At 38.6% G+C, this 23,495-nt stretch overlaps 3 protein-coding genes across 15 annotated transcripts in view; 2 read left to right on the top strand and 1 right to left on the bottom strand.

Annotated features, from left to right (window-relative positions):
• Positions 1-525: 525 nt before the first annotated feature.
• LOC113646476 (NACHT, LRR and PYD domains-containing protein 12-like) lies at positions 526-10,750 on the top strand. Of its 2 annotated transcripts, XM_047803201.1 has the most exons (12): positions 526-698; positions 1,221-1,328; positions 1,747-1,899; positions 3,686-3,721; positions 4,009-5,812; positions 5,959-6,132; positions 7,859-8,032; positions 8,181-8,342; positions 8,426-8,602; positions 8,822-8,868; positions 9,292-9,678; positions 10,351-10,750. In XM_047803201.1, the coding sequence occupies exons 1-12, from the start codon at positions 686-688 to the stop codon at positions 10,395-10,397; spliced, it is 3,282 nt and encodes a 1,093-aa protein (XP_047659157.1). In that variant the 5' UTR covers positions 526-685; the 3' UTR covers positions 10,398-10,750. The 2 variants fall into 2 exon arrangements, with proteins under 2 accessions (XP_047659157.1, XP_027008571.2); XM_027152770.2 differs by lacking the exon at positions 10,351-10,750 and having other exon boundaries at positions 9,292-9,868.
• A 114-nt stretch (positions 10,751-10,864) lies between these two features.
• Positions 10,865-21,635, top strand: LOC113646482 (zinc finger protein 239-like). 12 transcript variants are annotated; one of them, XR_003441454.2, is made up of 5 exons: positions 10,866-11,615; positions 14,498-14,927; positions 18,010-18,683; positions 19,620-19,718; positions 20,541-21,635. XR_003441454.2 is itself a non-coding variant. In XM_047803225.1 (4 exons), exons 1-3 carry the CDS (start codon positions 11,535-11,537, stop codon positions 18,645-18,647), a joined length of 1,149 nt encoding a protein of 382 aa, XP_047659181.1. In that variant the 5' UTR covers positions 10,865-11,534; the 3' UTR covers positions 18,648-18,683; positions 19,552-19,566. The 12 variants fall into 12 exon arrangements, 11 of the variants coding, with proteins under 11 accessions (XP_047659181.1, XP_047659183.1, XP_047659182.1 ...); XM_047803225.1 differs by lacking the exons at positions 19,620-19,718; positions 20,541-21,635 and adding an exon at positions 19,552-19,566 and having other exon boundaries at positions 10,865-11,615; XM_047803227.1 differs by lacking the exons at positions 19,620-19,718; positions 20,541-21,635 and adding an exon at positions 12,369-12,507 and having other exon boundaries at positions 10,865-11,615; positions 18,010-19,289.
• Positions 21,636-21,664: 29 nt separating this feature from the next.
• si:ch211-114l13.9 (uncharacterized protein LOC796649 homolog) overlaps positions 21,665-23,495 on the bottom strand; it is a 1,934-nt gene continuing 103 nt past the window's right edge. Inside the window, exons 1-3 of the mRNA XM_047803253.1 lie at positions 23,448-23,495; positions 22,484-22,768; positions 21,665-22,087 (exon numbers count right to left, since the gene is read on the bottom strand). The exon at positions 23,448-23,495 is cut by the window's right edge and continues 103 nt beyond it. Of these exons, the coding sequence (XP_047659209.1) occupies positions 21,915-22,087; positions 22,484-22,757 (447 nt within the window). The 5' untranslated portion in view covers positions 22,758-22,768; positions 23,448-23,495 and the 3' untranslated portion in view covers positions 21,665-21,914. The remainder of the gene's footprint in view (positions 22,088-22,483; positions 22,769-23,447) is intronic.

The following is a 23,495-nucleotide window of genomic DNA, read 5'->3' on the forward strand; positions in this document are numbered from 1 at the left end:
CTCATCACTCCTCGCAGTGCATCTCGCACCCTCCGATCTACCAGCACTGCTTGACTGGTTCCACCATCTCTCAGGTTAAGAGACAAGTATACTACAAAACTCTTCTCTGTTCTGGCACCAAGGTGGTGGAATGAACTTCCCCTAGATGTTCGGACAGCTGAGTCACTGGCTATTTTCAAACGGCGGTTGAAGACCTACTTATTCATGAAACACTTCAACTAGCACTTCTTTTGCATTTATTAAAACACAAACAAACAAAAAAAACCTTTGACACTTTTTCATTGTAACTTTGAACAATGTTTTAAACTCATGGTATCTTAAGTATGTAACCTAGTGAGCAGCATTAATGTATCCAATGTTAGAGATTTAAGCACTTATGTACGTCGCTCTGGATAAGAGAGTCTGCAAAATGCTGTACTGTAAATGTAAATGTATATTGTCCCTGATGGCTTTTCAAATCATGTAAACATTTCAAATTATGTTAACCACATTGGCTTTCCATATCATGTACACACACCCAATACCCCTCCCCCCAGGTCTCTATAAACATTTGCAGGAAATCAGAGGTAATTTATTCATTTTTTGCTCGAAAGTGGAATCGAATTTTTTTCGGATGCTGTCATTTAACCTCCTGTGACGATATCGAGGCTGCAGGATATTTTCTGTCTAAATAACAAAAGCAGGGATGTTTCCAAACGGTTAGTCAAAGAGAAATAATACAGATATATAAGGTAAAATTAATCAGGCATACGAGTAAAAAAAAAAGCGCAAAAAGGACCAGATGCAGCTGTTTACAGATGTGAAAGTGTTCGGTATAATAATGTATGTTTTTTTAAAATATAAAATCAGCTTTAGAGATGAAAAGCACAAAGATGAGAGTTTAATTGTCGTCTGATCATTCATTAGAATGCGTTACAGAAGAGCTGAAGTTCACAGTCTATATGACGGATTTGCTCAAATATAAAGAGTTTATAGCTGTATATAGTGTGGGAACTCCACACAGCTGAATGTGGAGCTTGAGCTTGAACCTGAGAACATCATCCTGACTGTGAAGCAGACTGGTGGTAGCACCATGTTATACATTACCCTTGTCACTTATTTGCCTCTGTAGAATAGCTACACACACACACACACACACACACACACACACACACACACACACACACACACACACATCTGTGCATCTGACTGTTCGTGTCTCATTTCCTCTGTGAGTGAAGATTACACATACACAGAGCTGCAGTTTCTTCGCCTGATGATTGTTTTATCTGTCTGGATCTGGAAAAAGAGACCAGTGGCTCGCACCATCAGCTCTCAGCCAATCGCTGGTAATATGGAGTTTTTTTTTTCTTTTTCCTGTATTTCTGTGCTTATTTCCACTGAACCTACAGATAAAATTGTGCATCAAAATTATAATCAATGTGATAATAATAAAAACATAAGATTAAGTGGGTTCTGACAATGTTAATAATGTTTTAAATCTGTCCTTCTCTTATGATGATGTAAAAGGCAAATGTGTTTAATTATTTTCATTTAATTATTGATTGTTGAATAATATTTAAGAATAGGAATATATATATCAAAGTTATAAATATATAAATAAAAACATTCTGATTTATGATTTTAACTTGATCTTTTAATATTTACTGATCCCTGGTTTTTATTTTTACTGTTAATAGAAAAGCTTAATTTTTCTTTTTATTTTACATTTGTATTTATGAATTGTATTCATTTATTTATTTAAAGACTCTCCAGCCCAGTCTCCTGTTCCTCCGTCTGCTGGATTCTCTGTTGTTGTGAAAGCAGAAAGTGGCAGCATTGTTGCTCTTCCTGCCCTCGTTAACAGCACGTTTACAGACCATGTTGCCCTCGACATCACAGGCAGCTCTACTTTCACTCGTATGTAAAAACACATTCAAGTTTTCTGCTAATTATGCAATGTTTGATCGCAGTACTGCTTTGTTGCCATTGCTCAGCAGTTTAATTGTAATTAATTGGAGCACTTTTACTTTCACTTTCCTTCTTGGATGAGATCTTAAATAATGTTAGCTCTTGTATTAAAGCAAGAACAATACTCTAGAAAGCTGAATAATATTAGTGAGAGCAAAATGTAATAATACATATGCTAACTGTTCAATCATACAACATTAACTAAAATGTGCAGTGGAAACAGCTTGTGGAAATCTAAAAATACAGAAAAAAAGGAACAGCTATTTTATTTATTTATTTATTTTTTTTTTTAAGTTTTGCAATTGGTTACTTTGCAGAGAAAAGACACATGCAAGACTTAAGCTTTGAGAGACTTTCTGTGCAGAATTTGTAAAAATAAAGTTGCTACATCATGTGGAAACACGACAAACTTGTATCAGCACCTGAAACAGCACAGAGAGAAGTATGATGAATGCATGAAGGTAAAAGCCCTGATTAGTAAAGAAACAACTGAACAAAAAGAACAATCTGTAAGACAAAAAAACAAACCACAATTACAGATGTGTTTGAGAGTGTTGCGCCATATGAAAGGTCTTCACAGAGATATAGAGAAATCACCAACTCTATAACACACTGCTTGGCAGGAGACATGTTGCCCATATACACCGTTAGCAAGGGCAGATTACAGAAAATGATCCGCACACTGGACAAGAGGTACCAGCTGCCCTCGCGGAACTATTTCTCTCAAGTTGCAATCCCTGAGCTTTACAACAAATGCCATGGCATGAACATAGAAATTACTTTGTTCTATTTATTATAATTACAATTGTGCTATTGAGGGGGCACGGTGGCTTGGTGGTTAGCATGTTTGCCTCACACCTCCAGGGTCGGGGTTCGATTCCCACCTCCGCCTTGTGTGTGCGGAGGTTGCATGTTCACCCCGTGCCTCGGGGGGTACCCCGGTCCAAAGACATGCATGGTAGGTTGATTGGCATCTCTGGAAAATATGTAGTGTGTGAGTGAATGAGAGTGTGTGTGCCCTGTGATGGGTTGGCACTCTGTCCAGGGTGGATCCTGCCTTGATGCCTGATGACGCCTGAGATAGGCACAGGCTCGAGGTAGTTCGGATAAGCGGTAGAAAGTGAGTGAGTGAGAGTGAGTGAGTGTACTACTGAGACAATAACAAGTTTGTTTGCAGTAATGCAAAGATGTTATTTTGTAAAAATATTTTAATTTGAAAACGTTTTGCATTTGTTTGTTGTTGTTGCTAGTTTAAGTTGAGAAGTACAAATTTCGGCATTATCAGTAATCTGTGTGTGCATTTTCCTTGAGAACCAAGCAAGTGACTCATGATTCCATTTGTTTATGCAATCGCAATATTGACCCCAATAATCGCAATATGACATTTTCCCTAAATCATGCAGCCCTACTATATAAGTATTATTTTAATCGCTAATATAGCAGATTCATAGAAAATTACATCGGTATTCAGCATTTTTGCCGCAACTAATTTAGGAATGAGTCTGCATCAACTACATTAAAGAGAATCGCTTTATTACACAATTATTTAGGTATACATACATATATTTTTCACAATAGAGAGTGCAATATTTTTTAAATATTTTTTTTTAATTATTAATTTACGCCCATGCTTGCCGTAGTGGTGGTTGTTTAATGTTGTAGACAGATTCTATGATTATTGTTGTTTTGTGTGATTTTGTCCTTCATTAATCTTTCTTTGTCTGTTGTTCCACAGAAGCTTTGAGAACACGTAGTGAAAAGGAAATTTTGGGTAAATATGTGACTTCATCTTTTTCTCCATACATATTTTAAATAAATAATCATGTATTTAGTGAATTTAGGACACAGATCCACATTGAGCTCCAATGAGAACCTCTTGATGTACCTGTTCCTGTATTTAAAGGTCCAAGCACTGGTGATGCTCCATTATTGGTTATATTGGTGAAACTTTGTTTAGCCTCATTGATTGTTGTTTTTTTTTCTCCATTTCCTGGTTTGTTTAGTTAATGGAGATATACAAAATGGTTTTAAGCTCCTTCTCTTCTCTACCCCATACAGACTCGTCTACAGAAGTTCTACAGGCATTTCTGGCGAGTCACAAAGCCAACATGAAGAAGAAATATGAGTGCATTTTTGAAGGCAAAAAGGACACCAAAACTAAAATACTTCTGAAGAAGGTCTACACACAGCTATACATCATTGAAGGAGAATTCAAAGAAGTTAACAAAGAACATGAGATTCTGAAAATCGACAAAGCTTTCAGTCTGCAGAAATCTCAGGAAAAAACAATCCACTGCAATGAGATTTTCAGTCTTCAGGGGAAAAATGAAGACAATAAAGTTGTGCTCACCAAAGGAATTGCAGGAATTGGAAAAACTGTTTCAGTGCAGAAATTTATTCTTGACTGGGCAGAAGGAGAAGCCAACCAATCCATAGACTGTGTTTTCCTCCTTCCATTTCGAGAGATTAATTTGATTAAAGATGAAGAATTCAGCCTGCATGAGTTACTGCAGGAATTCTACCCTGAACTGGAAAAACTCAGAGATACAAATTTGTACAAAAATCTCAAGCTTGCGTTCGTCTTCGATGGGCTTGATGAGAGTCGTCTTCCGTTGGACTTCAATGTCCGTAAGGTGAGAAGCGAACAAAAGAAAGCCTCTGTGAACGCTCTCATCACAAACCTGATTGAAGGAAATCTGCTTCCTTCTGCACTGGTCTGGATCACCTCTCGGCCAGCAGCAGCCAATCAGATCCCCTCGCAGCATGTGAGCTTGTTTACAGAAGTGCGAGGATTCACTGACAAACAAAAGGAGGAGTACTTTAAAAAGAGAATAACAGATGTAAATCATGCCTCTAAAATCATCTCACAGGTTAAGAAATCTCGGAGCCTCTATATCATGTGTCACATCCCCATCTTCTGCTGGATCACTGCTACAGTGCTTCAGGAGATGCTGGTGCAAAATGATGGTGAAGAAATTCCCACTACACTGACTGAAATGTATATCCACTTCCTGCTTATACAGATGAATGTCAAAAACCAGAAGTATGATGACAAAGAAGAGCGAGATTTAAAGAAGCTGCTAGAAATGAACAGAGAACCGATCCTGAAACTGGCCAAGCTGGCATTTACACAGCTGGAGAAAAAGAACATCATGTTCTATGAAGATGACCTGATTGACTGTGGCATTGATGTCAGGAAAGATTCAGAGTACACTGGGATGTGTGCTGAGATCTTTAAGGAAGAATCTGTGCTTCACGAGAAGAAGGTTTACTGTTTCATACATTTGAGTATTCAGGAGTTTCTTGCCGCAATCCATGTTTTCGACTCCTACACCAATAAAAACATGAATGAGTTACAATTTTTCTTCAAAGATTTCCCTCCAATAGACACCCAGCTGGATGTTTTGCTGAAGAAGGCTGTTGATAAAGCAAAGGAGAGTGAGAATGGACATTTAGATCTCTTTCTTCGATTTCTATTAGGAATTTCACTTGAGTCCAATCAGAAACTCCTGCAAGGCATTTTTACCCAAATACAATTAACCAAAAAGAGCATTAGCAGAGTGATCCAGTTCATTAGGCAAAAGCAGAACGTATCTCCTGCTTTGTCCCCTGAGACATCAATCAATCACTTATTTTGTCTGATGGAACTGAAAGACAGCTCCCTGTACGACCAAATCAATAAATATCTGTGTACAGACAACTTTCCAGATAGAGAATTGTCTTCATCAAATTGCTCAGCACTGGCCTACTTGATATTAATGTCAGGGGACGTTTTGGAGGAACTTGACCCGAAGAAATTCAACCCCTCCAATTCAGCCTATAGGAGACTCATCCCAGCTGTGAGCTGCTTCAGAAAAGCTTCGTGAGAATTCCTATCCAGTTCTCTTTCATTCCTTATTTACTTCCTATTCTTTATCCTGCCTGTCATGTGATGTTACCATCAGTCATATGGTGTTATATACTTCATTCATATAGTGCACCTTGAATCTATACATGCTGTGTCTTCAGGCTTGCTAGTTGTGAGCTGACTGAAACATGCTGGGAGACTGTGGCTTCAGCTCTAGAGGCAGAAAACTCAGTTCTGACCGAGTTGGACCTGAGCGATAATTACAGAGTTGAGAAGGGAGCAAAGTTTCTTTCTGATGGACTGAGGAGTTCACACTGTAAGCTGGAGATACTGAGGTCAGAACTGTGTGTTAGATTATACCTGGAATTAACCCTAAAAAGACTATTACACTTTTACTACAGATAGGTCCAAAAGTCAACATTAAAATTACGCTTTCAGTAACCAACACCATAAGGGTCATTATACCCTTACAATATATTTATTAGATATATATTAGATATAAAAGGTCAATAAACACTCACTATTCCTTTCACTTGCTGAGGTATTTGGGTCAGCCATTCTTGCATTGTGAGTTTTGTATGAATTTGACTAGATCTGCAGGCATTTTAGTGCTGAGGGGGTATGACTGGTTTAAAATTAAATCTAAGACATGAAATGAAGGGTCCAGGTGGCAGTGACAAAGAAGGTCAAACTTGTATGTTACCTCATTAACCTGTTTACATATTCTGTGTATGTTCAGTGTGGTTGACACAGGTCATAGGTAACCACCAGGTTGGTGATGGGGGTTTTGTCCTCTGTGTGTCTTCTTGGATATTAGGGGGCTCATCCCAGTTTCTTTTATACCTTCTCGCTCTTTTGAAACTAGTCTGTTGCTTAGGAGTTTTTTGTTAATGCATTTACGAGTGGTTGATCCCCGGGCATACACTGAAATGGGGTAAGTCATGTGGCAAAGTGGCTCAATGAATTCTGTTCATACCCACAGTGGAAGCTGTGCCCATAGTGTGATCCCAACGTTAAGGGAACAGGAAATTACCTGTGAATGTTTAATGATTCATAGAATGTTATTAACATGGGACCCAAGGCAGATTGTTGAGAAAGGATTGTTTAGATTGTTTATGTGGGACCAGGGTTTGTGTGCATCATTACTAACTTGGGACTTTGAACTGAGCGCACACAGCACCAGAGGTTATGGCATGGTGAATGTCCGAGGACATTTTGGGCCACCAGTAGTTCTTAGAGATTGTGCATCAGAACAGGGTAAAATGAAGTTCTAGTGGTTAGTGCAGATTGCATACAAACACTTCTGATGTCATAGTTTTTTCAATAGTTGACAGTTTTTTGGGGAAAAATAGGCCACTTTCAAAGTCGTTTGGAGTTTGTGGATTGCTGTTATTTTACAAATCATGACTTGGTGAGAAAAAGAATAAATCACTGTCATAACTGATTGACAAGAATGGACCAAGTAGAACTCGTATGTGAGACACAGACAAAGAAAAAAGGTCAGAGTCTTTAATGGGGAACTTGCAGAGTAAATGAATTGCAGAGTACAGAGTAATACACTGTTTAATAATCCAAGATACAGGTGAACAGGTCTGTGCAGAATCAGTGTCATAAACAGTCCAGTAATGTGAAACACAGTCAAACGGGCCAGTGCAGTGAGAGCAGAATTCCAAGTCATAAACAGTCCAATAATTCTAATTCTATTTAACATAGTAATACTGAGCAGGCAGGAACAACAATAGAGGAAAAGGCAGATTCAAACCAGACAGGAATATGGTAGAGCAGGCAGGAATGACCATCAGAAACGGGCAAGTTCACAAGGGGCAGGAACAAGGGTGGGGTCATTAGACAGGAGCACAAGGCAAGGACAAAGACCATCTGGTGGGGACAAAGAGCTTGTGGCTTGCTTATATAACGCTGCACAATAAAAAATGGCAGCTGACCCAGAAGTAATTGTGTGTGCTGACACACTGATAACTTATAATAAATACAGCTAATTGTATTTAACTTTACTTCAGAAACTGACTGTAGATTTTTGCTAATTTTTATAACTGTCTTAAGGTTAGCAAGATGCCATTTCTCGCAGAGCAGCTGTGCTGAACTTGCTTCAGCCCTCACATCAGTCTCATCTTCTTTGCATAAACTGGACCTGAGCAACAATGACCTGCAGGACACCGGACTGGAGCTGCTCTTTGCTGGACGGGAAAATTTATACTGTAAATTACAAGTTCTGAGGCTAGTATAATAAATAATTTTTGCAATCACTTGGGATAAATACTGTTAATATTACAGTTTATCTTTGTGTGACCTTTTTACAACCACAGAGCTAAGTGCATTAATGTAAATGAAGAAATCTTTGTTTATGTCTATGTTCTAAATCCAGGCTGAGCTGGTGTAACCTCACCAAGAAGAGCTGCTCATTCCTCTCCACTGTTCTCAATACTTTAAGAGAGTTGGACCTTAGTAACAATGACCTGCAGGATTCAGGAGTGAAGCTCATTTCTGAAGGACTCACCAATGAACACTGCAAACTGCAGAAACTGAGGTTAGTTTTCATATCATACACTACAGCTAAACTCTGCTGGTCAGGAAGTTTTCTCATTTTTTATTTCTTCTAACATTTTTTAGGTTGTCTGGCTGTTTAGTGACAGAAGAAGGATTTTCTTTATTGGCAATCGCTCTAAGTTCAAACTCCTCATCAGTCCTGACAGATCTCGATCTGAGCTACAACAATCCAGGAGATGAAGGAGAAAAGCTGCTCTCTGAACTACTGATTAATCCAAACTGCAAACTGAAGACACTCGAGTAAGATTCTAATAAAGTTCTAGAGTGCACTGTAGCTCTTACACACCAACCTTGGCAAAGTCCTCTCACATATGGGTGTTGTGGTCAGGAGTGCAAATACTTTTAGCCATATATTGTTAATTACATTACACTATTAGAAATCTATTACAAATGAATGTACATTACTAATGTTATTCTTTGACTGTTATATATCTGTAAAACCCTACATTCCTTCTGTAGGATGGAACCAAAAAGTGCCCGATTTATCAAAGCTGGGGTCAAAAAGTGTAAGTTCCTCTTTCTTATCTCATCTTTTTTCTTCTTTATGCACAGCTTCTGGAGGATGTTGCTAAGGGTCTTGACCACCTAAGCAACCTTTTTCTTTACTTTTCTTTTTGTTGGTTTTATTCTAATTTGCAGATATAGACCCGGCTTTGTGCTTCTCAGCTCTCTCTATCTCAGGTTCACTATAAACTGGTCATTTGCAGCTACAGTACAGTAGAGAGTTGTTTTTATAGACAATTGTTTAACACTGCTATATCACATTAATTTGGTCTGCTGAATCTCTCCCTAAATTATGTCCTATTAATATTTATTCCTTGTCCAGAAAAATCTCTTGTCTAATATTTTTAAGTGCTTATTACAGTTAGACAAATGCTAATGCTGGCTTATACCTCCTAAATATGATGCTATTATATCTGTTCTTGCAGATGTCTGTGAGCTCACATTCGACCCAAACACAGTCCACACACATCTGTGTCTGTCCGAGTCAAACAAGAAGGTCTCTAGCACAGACCATAATCAGCAGTACCCAGATCACCCAGAGAGATTTCAAGTGTATCGGCATGTTATGTGTAAGGAGACTCTGAGCCATCGCTGTTACTGGGAAGTCTGTTTCGAAGACTCATCACCAGAAATTGGCATCGCATATCCTGGTATTCCGAGGGATGAGCTGAACATGCCATTGTTGGGAGGTCACATGAAGCTTGGGTTAAACCAAGGCTCATGGGCACTCTGTTTCATTGACAGCGAACGTTTCTTTGCCCGGCACGATTCAGAGGACACAGACAAATACATACTAAAGTCAAACAGGATAGGTATGTATCTGGACTGGCCTGATGGAAAAATGTCCTTTTACAGCATCTCACCAGATACACACTCACTTACACACTTGCACACATTCTGCACAGAGTTTGAGAAGCCGGTGCGTCCAGGGTTCTATGTGGAAAGCGGCTTTCTGACTTTGTTCCAGCTGGATTAAATGGCCGAATAAAGGAGTGAATTGTATAATTTTTTATTTAGACTTTTATGTATATTTGATGTTATAAATGTCTTTAATCATTTAATTAAAGAAATGTAAAATAAGTCTAAATAAATAAAAATAAGATCTTCACAAATTTATATATTTCTGAAAGAGTTGTAAAATGATGATGGCAGTGCAGCTTTATAGGTTTCACATAATTTTCACATTAAAAAAAATCCTCAAGAAAAGTCCAGGTAATGTTTTCATAATCATCAAGAGTCCAAGTGTTTGTACCACAAATCCACAATAAATATAACAATTTTGAAAATCTTATTTATTTATTTGTTTGTTTGTTTGTTTGTTGATTGTGGATTTGTGTGCAAATACTTGATGCTTGAGGTGATGAGGTACAACAGCAAAGGTATAGTGTATACTTTGGATGTGCTTAACAAAGATTTATTAAGAACACCTGTACATCTACTCATTCATGCGATTATTTAATTAGCCAATCATCTGGTTATCACAGGCTCCAAAACTGGACTGATGAAGACGGGAAATCTCAATTTCTGCTGATGCACACAGATGGTAGGATTAGAATTTAGTGCCAAAGACATGAATCCAAGGACCCAGCCTGCCTCGTGTCCACAGGCTGTTGGAGGTGGTGTAATTGAACCAGTCAATCCTGGCTTTAATGCCACAGCCTGTAGAGTGTTGCTGCAGAACATTTCCAAAATTCACCATGTTCTAATGATAATGCACCACATGTCACAAAGCAAATGTCAATCAAGTATCAATCTGGTTTCCTGAACATCACAGTGAGTTCAGTGGCCTTCCAGTCACTCTATCTGGAGCCAGTAGAACATCTGCAGGACCTGTGTGATGTAATGATCTCAGCATGGAGCAGGACCTGTGTACTGTAATGATCTCAGCATAGAGCAGGACCTGTGTGATGTAATGATCTCAGCATAGAGCAGGACCTGTGTGATGTAATGATCTCTACATAGAGCAGGACCTGTGTGATGTAATGATCTCAGCATGGAGCAGGACCTGTGTGATGTAATGATCTCAGCATGGAGCAGGACCTGTGTGATGTAATGATCTCAGCATGGAGCAGGACCTGTACTGTAATGATCTCAGCATGGAGCAGGACCTGTACTGTAATGATCTCAGCATGGAGCAGGACCTGTGTGATGTAATGATCTCAGCATGGAGCAGGATTAAGTCCATGCCATGAAGAGCTGAGTCTGTTAGGACCAAAAGAAAAGTCTTACTCAGTATTAGTATAATAGAGTAATAGAGTAAAGAAAGAAAGAAGAAAAAGAAATGTGAAGTCTATAAACAAACTCTTGTCCTGTTTACTTTATAAATCACACGCTTTAACTGGCAGGGATTGCTATTTCGCTGCAGACGGTCAATGTGATTGGTCCAACTTTCTGACTGGCACACGGATGAACCAATGAGAACTCTGTAACGTTCCACTCGTGACGTCACAGCGCCATAAAAGCGGAAGCGTATTATCCGAATGGAACCGTGAGGATCCGCCATCAGCAGCCGGAGACGTGAACACAACGGGATTAAATTATAAACCCGGCTTTAATTCGCTTCTGTCATACTTTATATGCCGCCCGGAGCGTTTTAGACGGAGTGTTAAGGATTCCGTGGCTTCTTTACCGAGGTTTTGTGCTTTATTGAGTTTTGTGAAGGTAAATCATGGAGGTTTTGTGGAGCTCAGTGACGGAGGTGTCCTTAAGGAACAGCCCACAGCAGCTGAAACAGGAGGAAGGGCAGCAGGTTGGGAGCTGCTTTCATTCAGGGGGAAACACAATGATTCTCATGTGGAACATTTCATTTGTTCAAGTTTTCATCATCACATGGTTTAACAGCATGCTTTTACCTTCTGTTTATTTCCACCTTCATTTCCTCTTTGTGTGTGTGTGTGTGTGTGTGTGTGTGTGTGTGTGTGTGTGTGTGTGTATAATTACACACCATCAGTCTTGTACATAAAGTACACATTTGGTATGAACGTGTTGAGTTGGAACAGTTATCCCATCATTCAGGATCAGATTCGGGTTTATATTCCAAGTGTGTTTACACACACAAAGCATTTGGTTCCAGCTGTTTGTGACTCTCAAAAGTACAGAAATAAATAACACATTATACTGTCCTGTATGATACAGACATAAATAACACTATACTATACAATACAGATGTAAATAACAGTCTACTATACAATACACACATAATTAACACTATACAAGACAATACAGATGTGATACAATAGACATTATGAGTATTAAATAATACAGAATGTATGACAGATATGTTATGTACATAGTGTGAGTGTACATAACAATGTTGTGTAATATTATGCTTTTTGTACAATATACAGCAGTAGTGTGTGTAATTTATACAGATGATGTGATGACTGACAGATCTGATAACGCAGTACTTATAGATATGCAGTATTTATTTTATCCCATCATTCCCACAACCCTCACTTGTGATGACATGGAGTCTCTCACACTCATGTCTTACTATACAAAGTATAATGCAGGAATTTCTACAAGTCTGTCGTTTGGAGCCGCACAACTCGTGATTAGTGAAACGACATCCTGGAGATCGGCAGACGTACTGTACGGACTGTGCAGTGGGTATGAAAAGTCTACACACCCCTGTTAAAAAGGCAGGTTTTTTGTGATCTGTATTACTTTTATTGTAAAATTGTATAGAGTAAACAATATATTGTATAGATTTTTGGTGGAAAAATAAAATTGTACAATCGTTGCTGAAGTATGCGGTACACATACTTACACACAAAATGTAAACTTAACAGCATTGTGTTTTTGGGTACGAGTCTGTCGGTTTGCGAAGCAATATTTTGTCATTTTTCTTGAAAAACATACCAACTTCAGCAAATTAGCTGGACATCTCCTGTGCGAAGCTTATCGTCAGGCATCCCACAGATTTTGATTGGATTTAGATCTGGACTCTGGTTGGTTCATTCCAACACCTTGATACTAGTTTGATGAAGCCATTCCTTTGTTGATTTGGAGGTTTGCTTGGAGTCGTCATCATCATGCTGTAAGGTAAAATTCCTCCTCATTAAAAGTCTCCTTAGGCTTTAAATTGGAATTGACTGGTAATTGGGTTTAATTATTTTCTCCACCTTGATTAAAGCCCCAGTTCCAGCAAAAGAAAAGCAGCTCCATGATGCTACCATCACTATTTTTTACTGTGGTCTAATCAGACTCCAACACCTTATTCCACATAGTTTTTATGTATTATTATTATTATTATTATATTTTTACATTCTTAAGATTTTTCTGGACTCAATTTACGAGACACGTCACGGTCATATTTTATCCACTTGTTATTCAGTTTCCCATGGTATCTGAAGTTTTGGACTTTTTTGTAACCATCTAATATTTTCCACAGTGAGGTCCTGTAGCTGCTTTGTAAGCTCATGGTTTTTTTCCATCTGGATGATGCCACTAAAGCCACTTCAAGCTGAAGGAAAGCAGCCTTAACACATGATCCTGCCAGTTCCATTCTTAACTGTGAGATTCTGTCCTTTTATTGGTGTGATGTGTTTTTATGGACAATAAGTCTAACCTTGGTTTCATCAGACCATAACGCATTATTCCACATGGTTTTGGGAGATTGGATCTACTTATTTGCAAACTCTAGCCAGGTCTAGAGTTTTTATTTGATTGTTTGTTTATTTATTTAAAAACGTTTCTCATTGCCCCTACACTGTAGCCCAGACATATGATGAATTCGGGAGCTTGTTGTCACATGTAGAGAGTAACCAGTCTAACCAGTACTTGTCAGTTTTTTGGATGTTGCTGTAGGTTTCTTTGCAGCCTCCTGACCAGTGTTCTCCTGGTCTGCTCCTCAGTTTTGGTGCACGTCCTGTTCTTAGTAATGTCACTGCTGGTGCCATGTTTTCTCCACGTGTTTATTATTGTCTTTACCGTGTTCCATTGTATATTCAGTGACTGATATTTTTCAACAGTGAGATCTTGTACTGCTGTGTAAGCTCTTTATGGCTTTTCCAGTCAGATGTTATAAAGAAGATATCAGAATCCTAGAGGAGCAGCCGTCCTTTATTTGTGTGTTATCAGTCATGTTGATTGATAGGTGTATACTAATTAATATTTAACCTAAGTTTGAATGTGATTGGGTGATTCTGAACACTACCACGTTCCTAATTATAAAAGCATGTGCACATTTCTGCAACCAGGTCTAAAAAAATCTCTTCTTATTGTTTTCCACTTTTATATAACGGTTGTACTTTCACATAAAAGTTGGAAAAGTATTTGTAATGATTTGTTTCTTTATTTCACACAACAAAAACCTGCCATTTTAAGGGGTGTTTGACATCTTATATCCGCTGTACGCTTGAGTGAGTTGAAGGTGCACTGATGTTCACACATCAACAGAAAAGTCAGATATTTTTAAAACTTGTTAGTGAATCTGCAAAAATGTAAGAACAAGGCCATGTATTCAAGCAAGAAATTTACACCTGGTTCATCCACTTGTTATAGGTGGATAATAATAATTCTACCCTGAAACTGAACCTTGGAACCTCGACTAATTACTCAATTTAAATTTTCTAGAGTAAAACAATGTTCTTCTTACTGATCGTGCTTTTTTTCCATATTTTGCAACAGGAATTTCAGGACTTTTTCCTGCCAACGATGCAACCCATGTCCACATTGATGCAACACCTTGAAGACAGTTCTGGAGAAACACACAAACTCCAGGAAGATGTGAACAGTTTGATACTTGACATTAAAACAGAACCAGATCTATTGGATATTGAATCATTTGTATACGGTGATGAGCGAGAAGATTTACTGACCTCTAAAGACGGATGGGATTGCGACTCTGAACAGGGGGACGAGTTCACCATCGAGCAATGCGACGATGGACGGAGCACGTTAACTATTATTAAAAAGGAGCCTCTGGAAGAAGACCTGCTTTTGTGTGGTGAGCTGCCACCAAACTGTAAACCTGAATCAATAGAAATTTCTAATAGTGAAGAAGAAGAAGAAGAATGTGACATATCATTAGAGGAAAGTGTGGAGGTAAACGTGACAGGTACGGCAAATGAATCTGAGAATTTCCTTATCGCTAATGCTAATTCCTTATCGCTTTTACTGATCTTTATTTCTGTTAGGGCTGGGCGATAAGGCTGGAAACTGTATCACGATATCACTGCTTCATATCGGTCGATATCGATAATTATTGATATTTTTTATGACCCATTTAAAATAAGGACCATGAGAAAAATATATTACATTTAAAACCTTTTTATTTTAAACTTAACCTTCCTCTGATCAGCATCCCCTCAGTTAAGACAGAAATGTCAACAACCAGGAAACCTCCAATAATTATAATGTAAACATGAGTCTAAAGTCACAATGAACACTTAACTATTATCTCTTAACATTTAAGGTGCAAAAAGGTGTTAAATATAAACAGAGAAACCTGAGAATTTAGTGCAAGTTTAGTGCAAGGAAGTTCACTAGTGTGTAAAATATATGCAGTTTTGTAAACTGCGTTAGACTGAGATACATCTGTAATATAAAACACAAACCTGATACACTACAGTAACATTAATATGAAAAAGTCGCTGACTTTTCCTCTTTTATTTACAATTTCCTCGCTCGCTGCGGCTCATTTTCTGCTTACTAGTCGCCGGTTACTGAAGAGGAATCCAGGAGACCAGCACGAGACACTGATATGATGCAACCAAACATGATACTGTGACATGATTGGCTGTTACCGTGCCACTCCCTACGTTGCTAGGTTACCAGAGAGCAAGTGCCTTTGTTAATGCATCCAAACTTGCTTCGCAACCTCTGTTTTCTTCCGACAAAGAAAAAAATATCAAACCTTTTATGGAACACATTTTTTATCGATATCGATCACGTGTCTATAGCGATATGTATCATTATCGTTTTATCGCCCAGCTCTAGTTTCTGTTGAATAAATTATTTAAAACTGAGAGAAATGCATTTGGACTATTTAAGAAATCCTCCTATGTAACTCAAATCAAAGCTTTCACTCTCAACAGACCGGAAACACAAACCACTACAGGTTCCAACGTTCAGCTGAACTTTATTGAGCCAAATATCTTTACATCATTCTAACCAAAATTTGGTATGAATTTGATTAAACTTTTAAGAAGCGTATTATAAAATTTAGTTTAATAAACCTCACACCCTGGTGCCATTTAGAGGTTTTACAGTATGTTTTTGTGATTGTGTTCCATCGACGATCCAATTAACAGATATTTGAACTGTACATGCTGTAAAGTTGAATGGTTCCATACTCACTTTTTGTTTGGAGTAACACACTAATCAGCCTTAACATTAAAACCACTGATGTGAAGAACACTGAGTATCTCCTTATAAGCACTTGGGATATAAATGACAGCAAGTGAACAGTTTACAGTTATGGCATTTAACTGATGCCCTTATGCAGAGCAACATACGTCTTTATATCATACAACTGAGCAATTGATGGTTAAGGGGCCTTGCTCAGGGGCCCAGCAGTGGCAGCTTGGTGGACCTTGGTGGACCTGCATGTGTGTTGAAGGCATGTCTGCAGATGCTGTGTGATGTGCTGACCAATGTTCTGCAAAACGCTGGGTCATGGCATTCATATGGACGCAACTTTGACAGGTATCACCTACCTAAACGTTGTTCCAGACCAAGTTCACCCAGTGGAGTTCCCAGGATAATAGTCCCTGCCACACTGTAAACATTCCTCAGAAACGGTTTGAGGAACATGACAAAGCTCTTGGTGTTGACTTGGCCTCTAAATTCCTGAGATTTCAATGTGAATGAAGGTCTGTGGGATGTGCTGGACACACAAGTCTGATTCATGGAGGCTCCACTGCTGCTGTCTTGGTACCAGATATCACTCCACACCTAGACAACATTAGGCAGGTGGTTTTATGTTATGGCTGATCAGTGTAAGCTTATTTAACATTTATTGATCACATTACCATGACAACACCTGATAGGATATGAAATATTTCTGACATCATGCTGACCTAATCACATATGTGACGACTCCTATAAGAGCAGTATTTAAAAGTTTAATACCTGTCAAAACACACAAATAACTTCCTTTTGGATCGAGTTAATGAACGTGTGGTTTGTTTGTATTAAGAAGACGTACAGGATTAGCAAGTTTGGTGCAGCTCAATGGCCATTAATGAGAAACATGTCTAATGCCTCTTTTCCACCAAAAAGAACCCGGTGCTGGTTCAGAACTAGCGCTGGTGCTGGTTCAAAGTTGGTTCCACTGGTGAACCTTCTAAGAACCGGTTTGCCTTTCCACCGGCTAGAGAGCCATCACAGCGCCGAGTGTGACGTCACTGTATACGTGTCGCGTGTCCCAGCAACGTTAGCGCAGCAGCGACAAACACAACAACAATGGCGGATGTTACTTTACTGTTAATGCTCATGGCTTTGTGAACCTACATTAAAAACGTGTACGTGCGGCTCCGTGTAATCTGTATAAACGGAGGTTGTAATCAATAAAGTACATAACGTTATTTTATCATTAACACAGAAAAAAAAGTTAGCCTTAGCATGTAGCTACCTACTATCATGTGTGCTGATAATGTATCATATCACGGTAAAGTAAAAGTGTATTAAACATTAGTATACTTAAGGTACGTTATCAAATGCGCTAACAGTAGCCCCGCCCACAGCCCCGCCCACAGCCCCGGACACAAGCGGTTCTTAAGTGTAGACCAGCAACGTTTTGGTGCTACTTAAGAACCACTTTTCCTGGTTCAGAGCCGGTGCTTTGGCAGTCGAAAAAGAAAGAACTGGTTCTAAATTAGGCTCTGGCTCCGAACCAGCACTCAAACTGCCTCGGTGGAAAAGGGGCGTAAGGGGCTGCAGTTGAGCTCCAGGACATCGAAAATTGCCAGAGTGTTGAAAAATAATAAACTACTTGACCTGCAGGTAGAATGGAAATTGGTATTCTTCATCCACACCATGCACTAGACCAGAACATGCTTGTGAAGTTCAAACAGCTTCACAGCTTAAAAAACAGTAAATGGTGTGCTACAGTAGGTGCACTGGGTGATGAATGATGTGAGTGATTGATACTTTTATGTTTTTTTTCTCATGCCAGTTTCTAACTTTTCTTGTGCTAGGCGAGTGCTCCTACCTGCCCTCTGCTAAAGTCTTTAAGTCATGCTCTGAATGTGGAAAGGTGTTTTCTACCTCATCCTCCTATAACAGGCACATGAGGATACACAGGGGTGAACGGCCTTTCCAGTGCTTTCAGTGCAATAAGACATTCACCCAATTCTCTTCGTTTAAAATCCATCAGAGGATACACACAGGAGAAAAGCCTTATCACTGCTCCGAATGTGGAAAAACTTTCAGCCGCTTAGACGCCCTCCACCTCCATCAGAGAACTCATACCGGAGAAAAGCCGTACCAGTGCGCTCACTGTCCCAAAACCTTCACTCGCCTACATGTGCTTCAGAACCATCAGAGGACGCATACCGGCATAAAGCCGTATCAGTGCTCACACTGCGCTAAAACCTTTACACGCTTGTGCAGCTTTAAAATACACACCAGAAGGCACACCGGGGAGAAACCGTACCTGTGTGGAACCTGCGGGAAACAGTTCGCGGATGCCTCAAACCTGAAGAACCACCAGAGGGTACACACGAAAGAGCGGCCATATCAGTGCTCGCTGTGCAACAAGACCTTCATTCAGCTGGGTCACCTGACTAGTCATCGGAGAAAAACCCACATTATAGAGACAGTAACGGTCCTCTGACTGGGGAAGAGTTGCACCTTGTTCTCTTTATCTACAGTAAGAAACACTTTCTTTACTAGGAGGTGAAATGACTCACCTGCACTTATCAATGCACTACATACATAAGGCATGAATTAATGACTGTTCAGTAGATTGTGTGGTTATATGCGTATGCTTTAATATTCATGTGGTCTTATTTTCTCTGCAGTTACTTTTTATAATCAACATCTGACATCATATGAGTTTTTTTCCTTTCTGTACATTTATCTATAATATTCCTTAATTTCTATCTTTTTTTAAAATGACATTGTGCAGAAAAAAACAAACTGTGTATTCTGTTTAAACGGTTGCTTAAATAATGCAAGAATCTTTTTGACATTTGTTTGCCAAATAACTACACGGTTTGTTCCAAAAACAATGATACACAAGTGTGTATATTAGATTTAATGACATTTGAAGCAAGCTTGTACCTTGAGGAACAAGTCCTAGCTGCTTACTGCCTTTTTACCGGATCACGTACCGTTCTCACTGCTATTTAAATCTCTGTGGTCCATTTCTTTCATAACTGTTATTGACAATCTTGCCAGCTCGTGAACCATGAATGACTGTAGTGTCATTTTGTCTACTCAAACGTTATCCAGTAAATACATGCATTTATTTATACATTTTTGATTGTTGTTTCTCTCCTAGAAAATTACTGTTCTTATATAATTGGGTACTTTATTAGAAACTCCTGTGCACCTATTTGATCATGTAGTTACAGTAACTAACCCACCGATCATGTGGCAGCACTGCAGTTATGTAAATACTTGAAGGTACAGACAGCAGCGTCAGGAAACGTTCACATTAGCCATCAGAATAGAGAAAAATGTGGTCTCTGTGATTTTGACTGGGTTGGTTTCAATATCTGCTGATTTACTATTAGAGTTTCATCAGAATGGTGAGAATGACAATGTCCTGAATCCTTGGACCCAACCTGTCTTGTGTCAACAGTCTAGGCTTGAGTGCCACAGCCGTGTTGGGTATTGTTGCTGACCCCGTGACCTTTCAATAACAGGATGAACTGAAGATTCAAAGCAGGAATTGCATGAGGTAAAAGCATCGAACAGTTTCAAACATCATCTGGAAACCATGGCAAGAAGAGTCGAACCTTAGCCAGCATTGCCATAATGTTCCTAATACAGTGTTCAGTGAAACATCTAGTCTAGAAACAAACTCTTAAACAAAACACACACTCAAAGTGACACTTGGTGCAGACGATCGATCCGAATGTTCTAACTACCTGTTTGACACGCAGCGAAACTAATAAACCACAGCTACAAAGTACATATTTCTAAATTGCTGGATGTCCTCCGTAACTTTTCTGCATGTAAACCCTGTAGAATGACGTCACTTTTTATACAGTGATGATAAGAGTGCTAAATCTTCTATCGCTAAAGCCAACAATATGGGACCAAATACGAAATGTCCATTGGGAACAATTCATAACTTTTCAAGCCTGGTCCTGGAGAACAGCCGTCCTCCAATTTAGGGTTCTAACATGCACACTACCTCTTAAAGATGGCTGTTCATTTAGCTGATTATTTAAATTAGGTGTTTTAGAACATGGAACATGGAAACCGAGGATTCTCCAGAACCAGGAACACCTTCAAGTCATTTTTCAGTTGAAACTAAATTAAAAACCATGTAGTGAAATCTAGCATTGTGGTATATTATAAACCAAGATGTTACATCAGCACAAACCTGGTTGCCAAATGTTTCTTCACAGTGTGAATCTTGATCAAATTTCCCTCTGCAGGATTTCCAGTGTAGCTGCAGTAGTCGCTTGATTTAGAGAAAAGTGTCGGCACATCCAGTGGATAACACAGAGTTTGCTGTATAGAAAAATGATCTTGAATCCATCTTATTTTAAAGGGTCTAGAAGGTGACGGAGAAATCCGGTGATTCCAAAGCTTCCAGTGTGCCAACACTTTTGAACAGCTCAGAGATTTCAATCTCATCAGTGTCCTCGAGCAGCTTTCATGTGTTTGGTGAGTATTGCAGTCCATCAGCAGATTCAGTAATGAGTGCAGTCAGTATCCACAGATCCTCACACACTCCGTACAGCTGAGTTCACTTCAGAGTGAAGCCTGTTCACTGTACCACATCTGGGAAAATGTTGAAAAGCCGGAACAGTGCAGGGCTTCTTACTCGTCCGTCCTGAAGAACCAGCAGAAGACTCGACAGAAAATACGCTTTAACTCTGCACAGGTTACAAAGCAACTGCTTTAGAGAATAAAGAGCACAATGTAAAGATACACGGTTAACTCTCTACATTGCACTGTGACAAATTAGTGTATCGGGTCCTCCATAAAAAATCCTTTCATTCAAATGCGCATTTATTTTACAAACCCACGTAAGGTGTCGTGGTGCATTTGTAATGACGGTATAAGTAGGAAGCAATGTTATGCATGTTAAGAATGTAACAGGAAGTCGAGGCGGTGTTTAAACCTCAGCTAATGTGCACGATAATGATGGAATATTCTCAGTGTGTTGCGTAATCATGTCATTACTTCTACAATTCTTGTCATTTTTTTTTTATTTTAATCCTTCTACAATAAAAAAATAACGTTTAAATTTCTTGATAAACTAAAAAGAGTGACAGTGTGCTCACAAATTGTTCTTGCCCTCAACAAAGACTGAATCTTACACCAAAGTGACTGTACATGAGGTCAGTTTTATTTTCCTATTTTGTTTTACAGTAGCTTTCCATAGAACAGAAATATGTCACGACACGTTTTTCTTTGGTTTATTATGAGAAGCTTTTATTTACTTTTATTTATTATTTATTTAATCTTTATATATATATATATATAATCTGAAACAGTACACAGTGATATGGATCATGAAGCTACACAGAGCTACACAGCAAAGAGATAAGGACTTAAAGTAAGTTAATCCTAGACACAAAGTGTATCTGTACATCACTAGATTAAATATCTGCTACTGTATTGTATTTCATGCCCTTCACAGCACAGGGATTAACAGCACCATGTTACAGTGGAGTTGAGGTAGCTTCAGGCTGGACTTTATCATGTATACCATAATTTAAAAAAGTTATAAATAAGTGGCAGAAACATAGTCATTTACATGTATCCCAATTAAGAGCAAATGTTTCTCACAAATAAAAAATAGCTAAAACAGAAAAGTGCAATTCTCTTGTATCTTTGGTCCATTTACACTGAAACTTAATTATCCATTTTTTTCCCCCTGAATTTAAAAACACCCAGATGTGTAAGATGAACACTTTCACTTTGAAGTGTTGGTGCAGTTTATGTTCACAGGGCCATGAAAAGTCCCAGACAGAGCAGGAGCACTGATGTTGCTTCCACCGTCAGCTGAGATGTTCACTGCCATATCAGCAGCCTGAGAAGAAGAGGAAGAGGAAGATACACCGTCTCCTTCTGCTGGCTCGACATGGGCTGTACGAGAGAGAGAGGGAAAAGACGAAACAGCGAAACCTAAATGAATTTCATTTATTTAGAATATTATAAATAAAAGTGCTTATTTATTTGTTTAATTATTTATTGATATAATTAAACATTTATAAAGAAATGAGTTTTAGAATGTCTGTTCTTCTCATGAAGAAATAAATCTTTTCTTTGAATGTTTGCACACCTGCCTTTAAATAATCATGTATCATGTCAGATATTAAACAGATTTCTGACATACAGATGAAACATTTGATTAAATAATGAATTAATTAAATGTCATTTTTGTTCAAACGATTAATATGTTATTAGTTGCAGCTCTAAAAAGGAAATAAAAACTCTAAATGGTTGGACATTATTTGCCGTACTTGTAATAAATGCTTTTACCTTCTGCCTTCAGTTTCTTTTCCAAGTCATTGGCAAGTTTTTTCTGTCCTATCAGTCTAAGAACCTGTACAGTGATTTTGGCAGCTTCTGGTGATCCGTACTGATTCACCATCAGGTCCACAACGTCGTGTTGTTTAGCATTCTCCAGTTTGCGGCGGGAAATAGGTTCAAAACCCTGCGCGTTGTTTCTCATCAGGTGCCATTTAAATCTCTCAAGGTCATCCTTGACCAGTTCGTCCAAGGCCTCGAGGAGCAGGACACCGACGGAGGACATTTCTCTTCTCTCTGAGAAGGTAACCAGAAATGTTGGTCAGTAAGACGGTAAGAAATGAAACCTAATGCTGAATACTGTTGGAAATTACGTTGATAAAAATTAAAGGCTTCTTCAAGACCAGAGTAACAAGTAAAAACAACGTCTTTAGATTTACTACTGCTGATGTGATATCAAGCTGAACATCAGACAAGACAAGTTTCCATCCACATCTCACACTGTTCTGACAACAAAAACAACAGCAATAATAATAAAAACAATAATAATAGTAATGATAATAATAATGATAATAACAACAACAACAATAATAATAATAATAATAATAATAATAATAAAGCACTGCGGATTGCCCTCTCCCTGTTCTAGATGGAAAGCTGCACTGACTACAGACTACTGACTACTGACTACAGGACTTTGGGGGATCAGTATAATGAACCGTCCATCGATGTGTATTTGATGTTTTTATCAGGCTGTGACTCTGAAATCTCACATAAAATAAAGGTATAAAACCTGCCCACACTATTTATAGCTATACCTGTAAGTATGACTAGAAAAAAGAGGCAGAAAAAACGCTGCTTTCTACGCTGGTTGTTAATGACAGGAAATGAGCTACAGGGTTTCAGTCAAGTCGCAAAGTTAAGAAAAACTTTCTACAAAGTTTTGTGAATATCATCATTACTTCAGGTTGCTTACCTCAAAATCCAAAATGTTCCGTTTCATTCAAAGTTCCGACTTTTAATC

This window comes from Tachysurus fulvidraco, chromosome 18 (genome assembly GCF_022655615.1).
Source record: "Tachysurus fulvidraco isolate hzauxx_2018 chromosome 18, HZAU_PFXX_2.0, whole genome shotgun sequence".
Classification (NCBI taxonomy): domain Eukaryota; kingdom Metazoa; phylum Chordata; class Actinopteri; order Siluriformes; family Bagridae; genus Tachysurus; species Tachysurus fulvidraco.

Coding starts and splice junctions, on each gene's coding strand:
- LOC113646476 (XM_027152770.2), top strand. Junction 5,813..5,958: donor AGCTGCTTCAGAAAAGCTTC/GTGAGAATTCCT, acceptor CTGTGTCTTCAG/GCTTGCTAGTTGTGAGCTGA. Junction 8,343..8,425: donor TGCAAACTGCAGAAACTGAG/GTTAGTTTTCAT, acceptor AACATTTTTTAG/GTTGTCTGGCTGTTTAGTGA.
- LOC113646482 (XM_047803225.1), top strand. CDS start 11,535: ATGGAGGTTTTGTGGAGCTCAGTGACGGAGGTGTCCTTAAGGAACAGC. Junction 11,616..14,497: donor AACAGGAGGAAGGGCAGCAG/GTTGGGAGCTGC, acceptor ATTTTGCAACAG/GAATTTCAGGACTTTTTCCT. Junction 14,928..18,009: donor TGTGGAGGTAAACGTGACAG/GTACGGCAAATG, acceptor TTCTTGTGCTAG/GCGAGTGCTCCTACCTGCCC.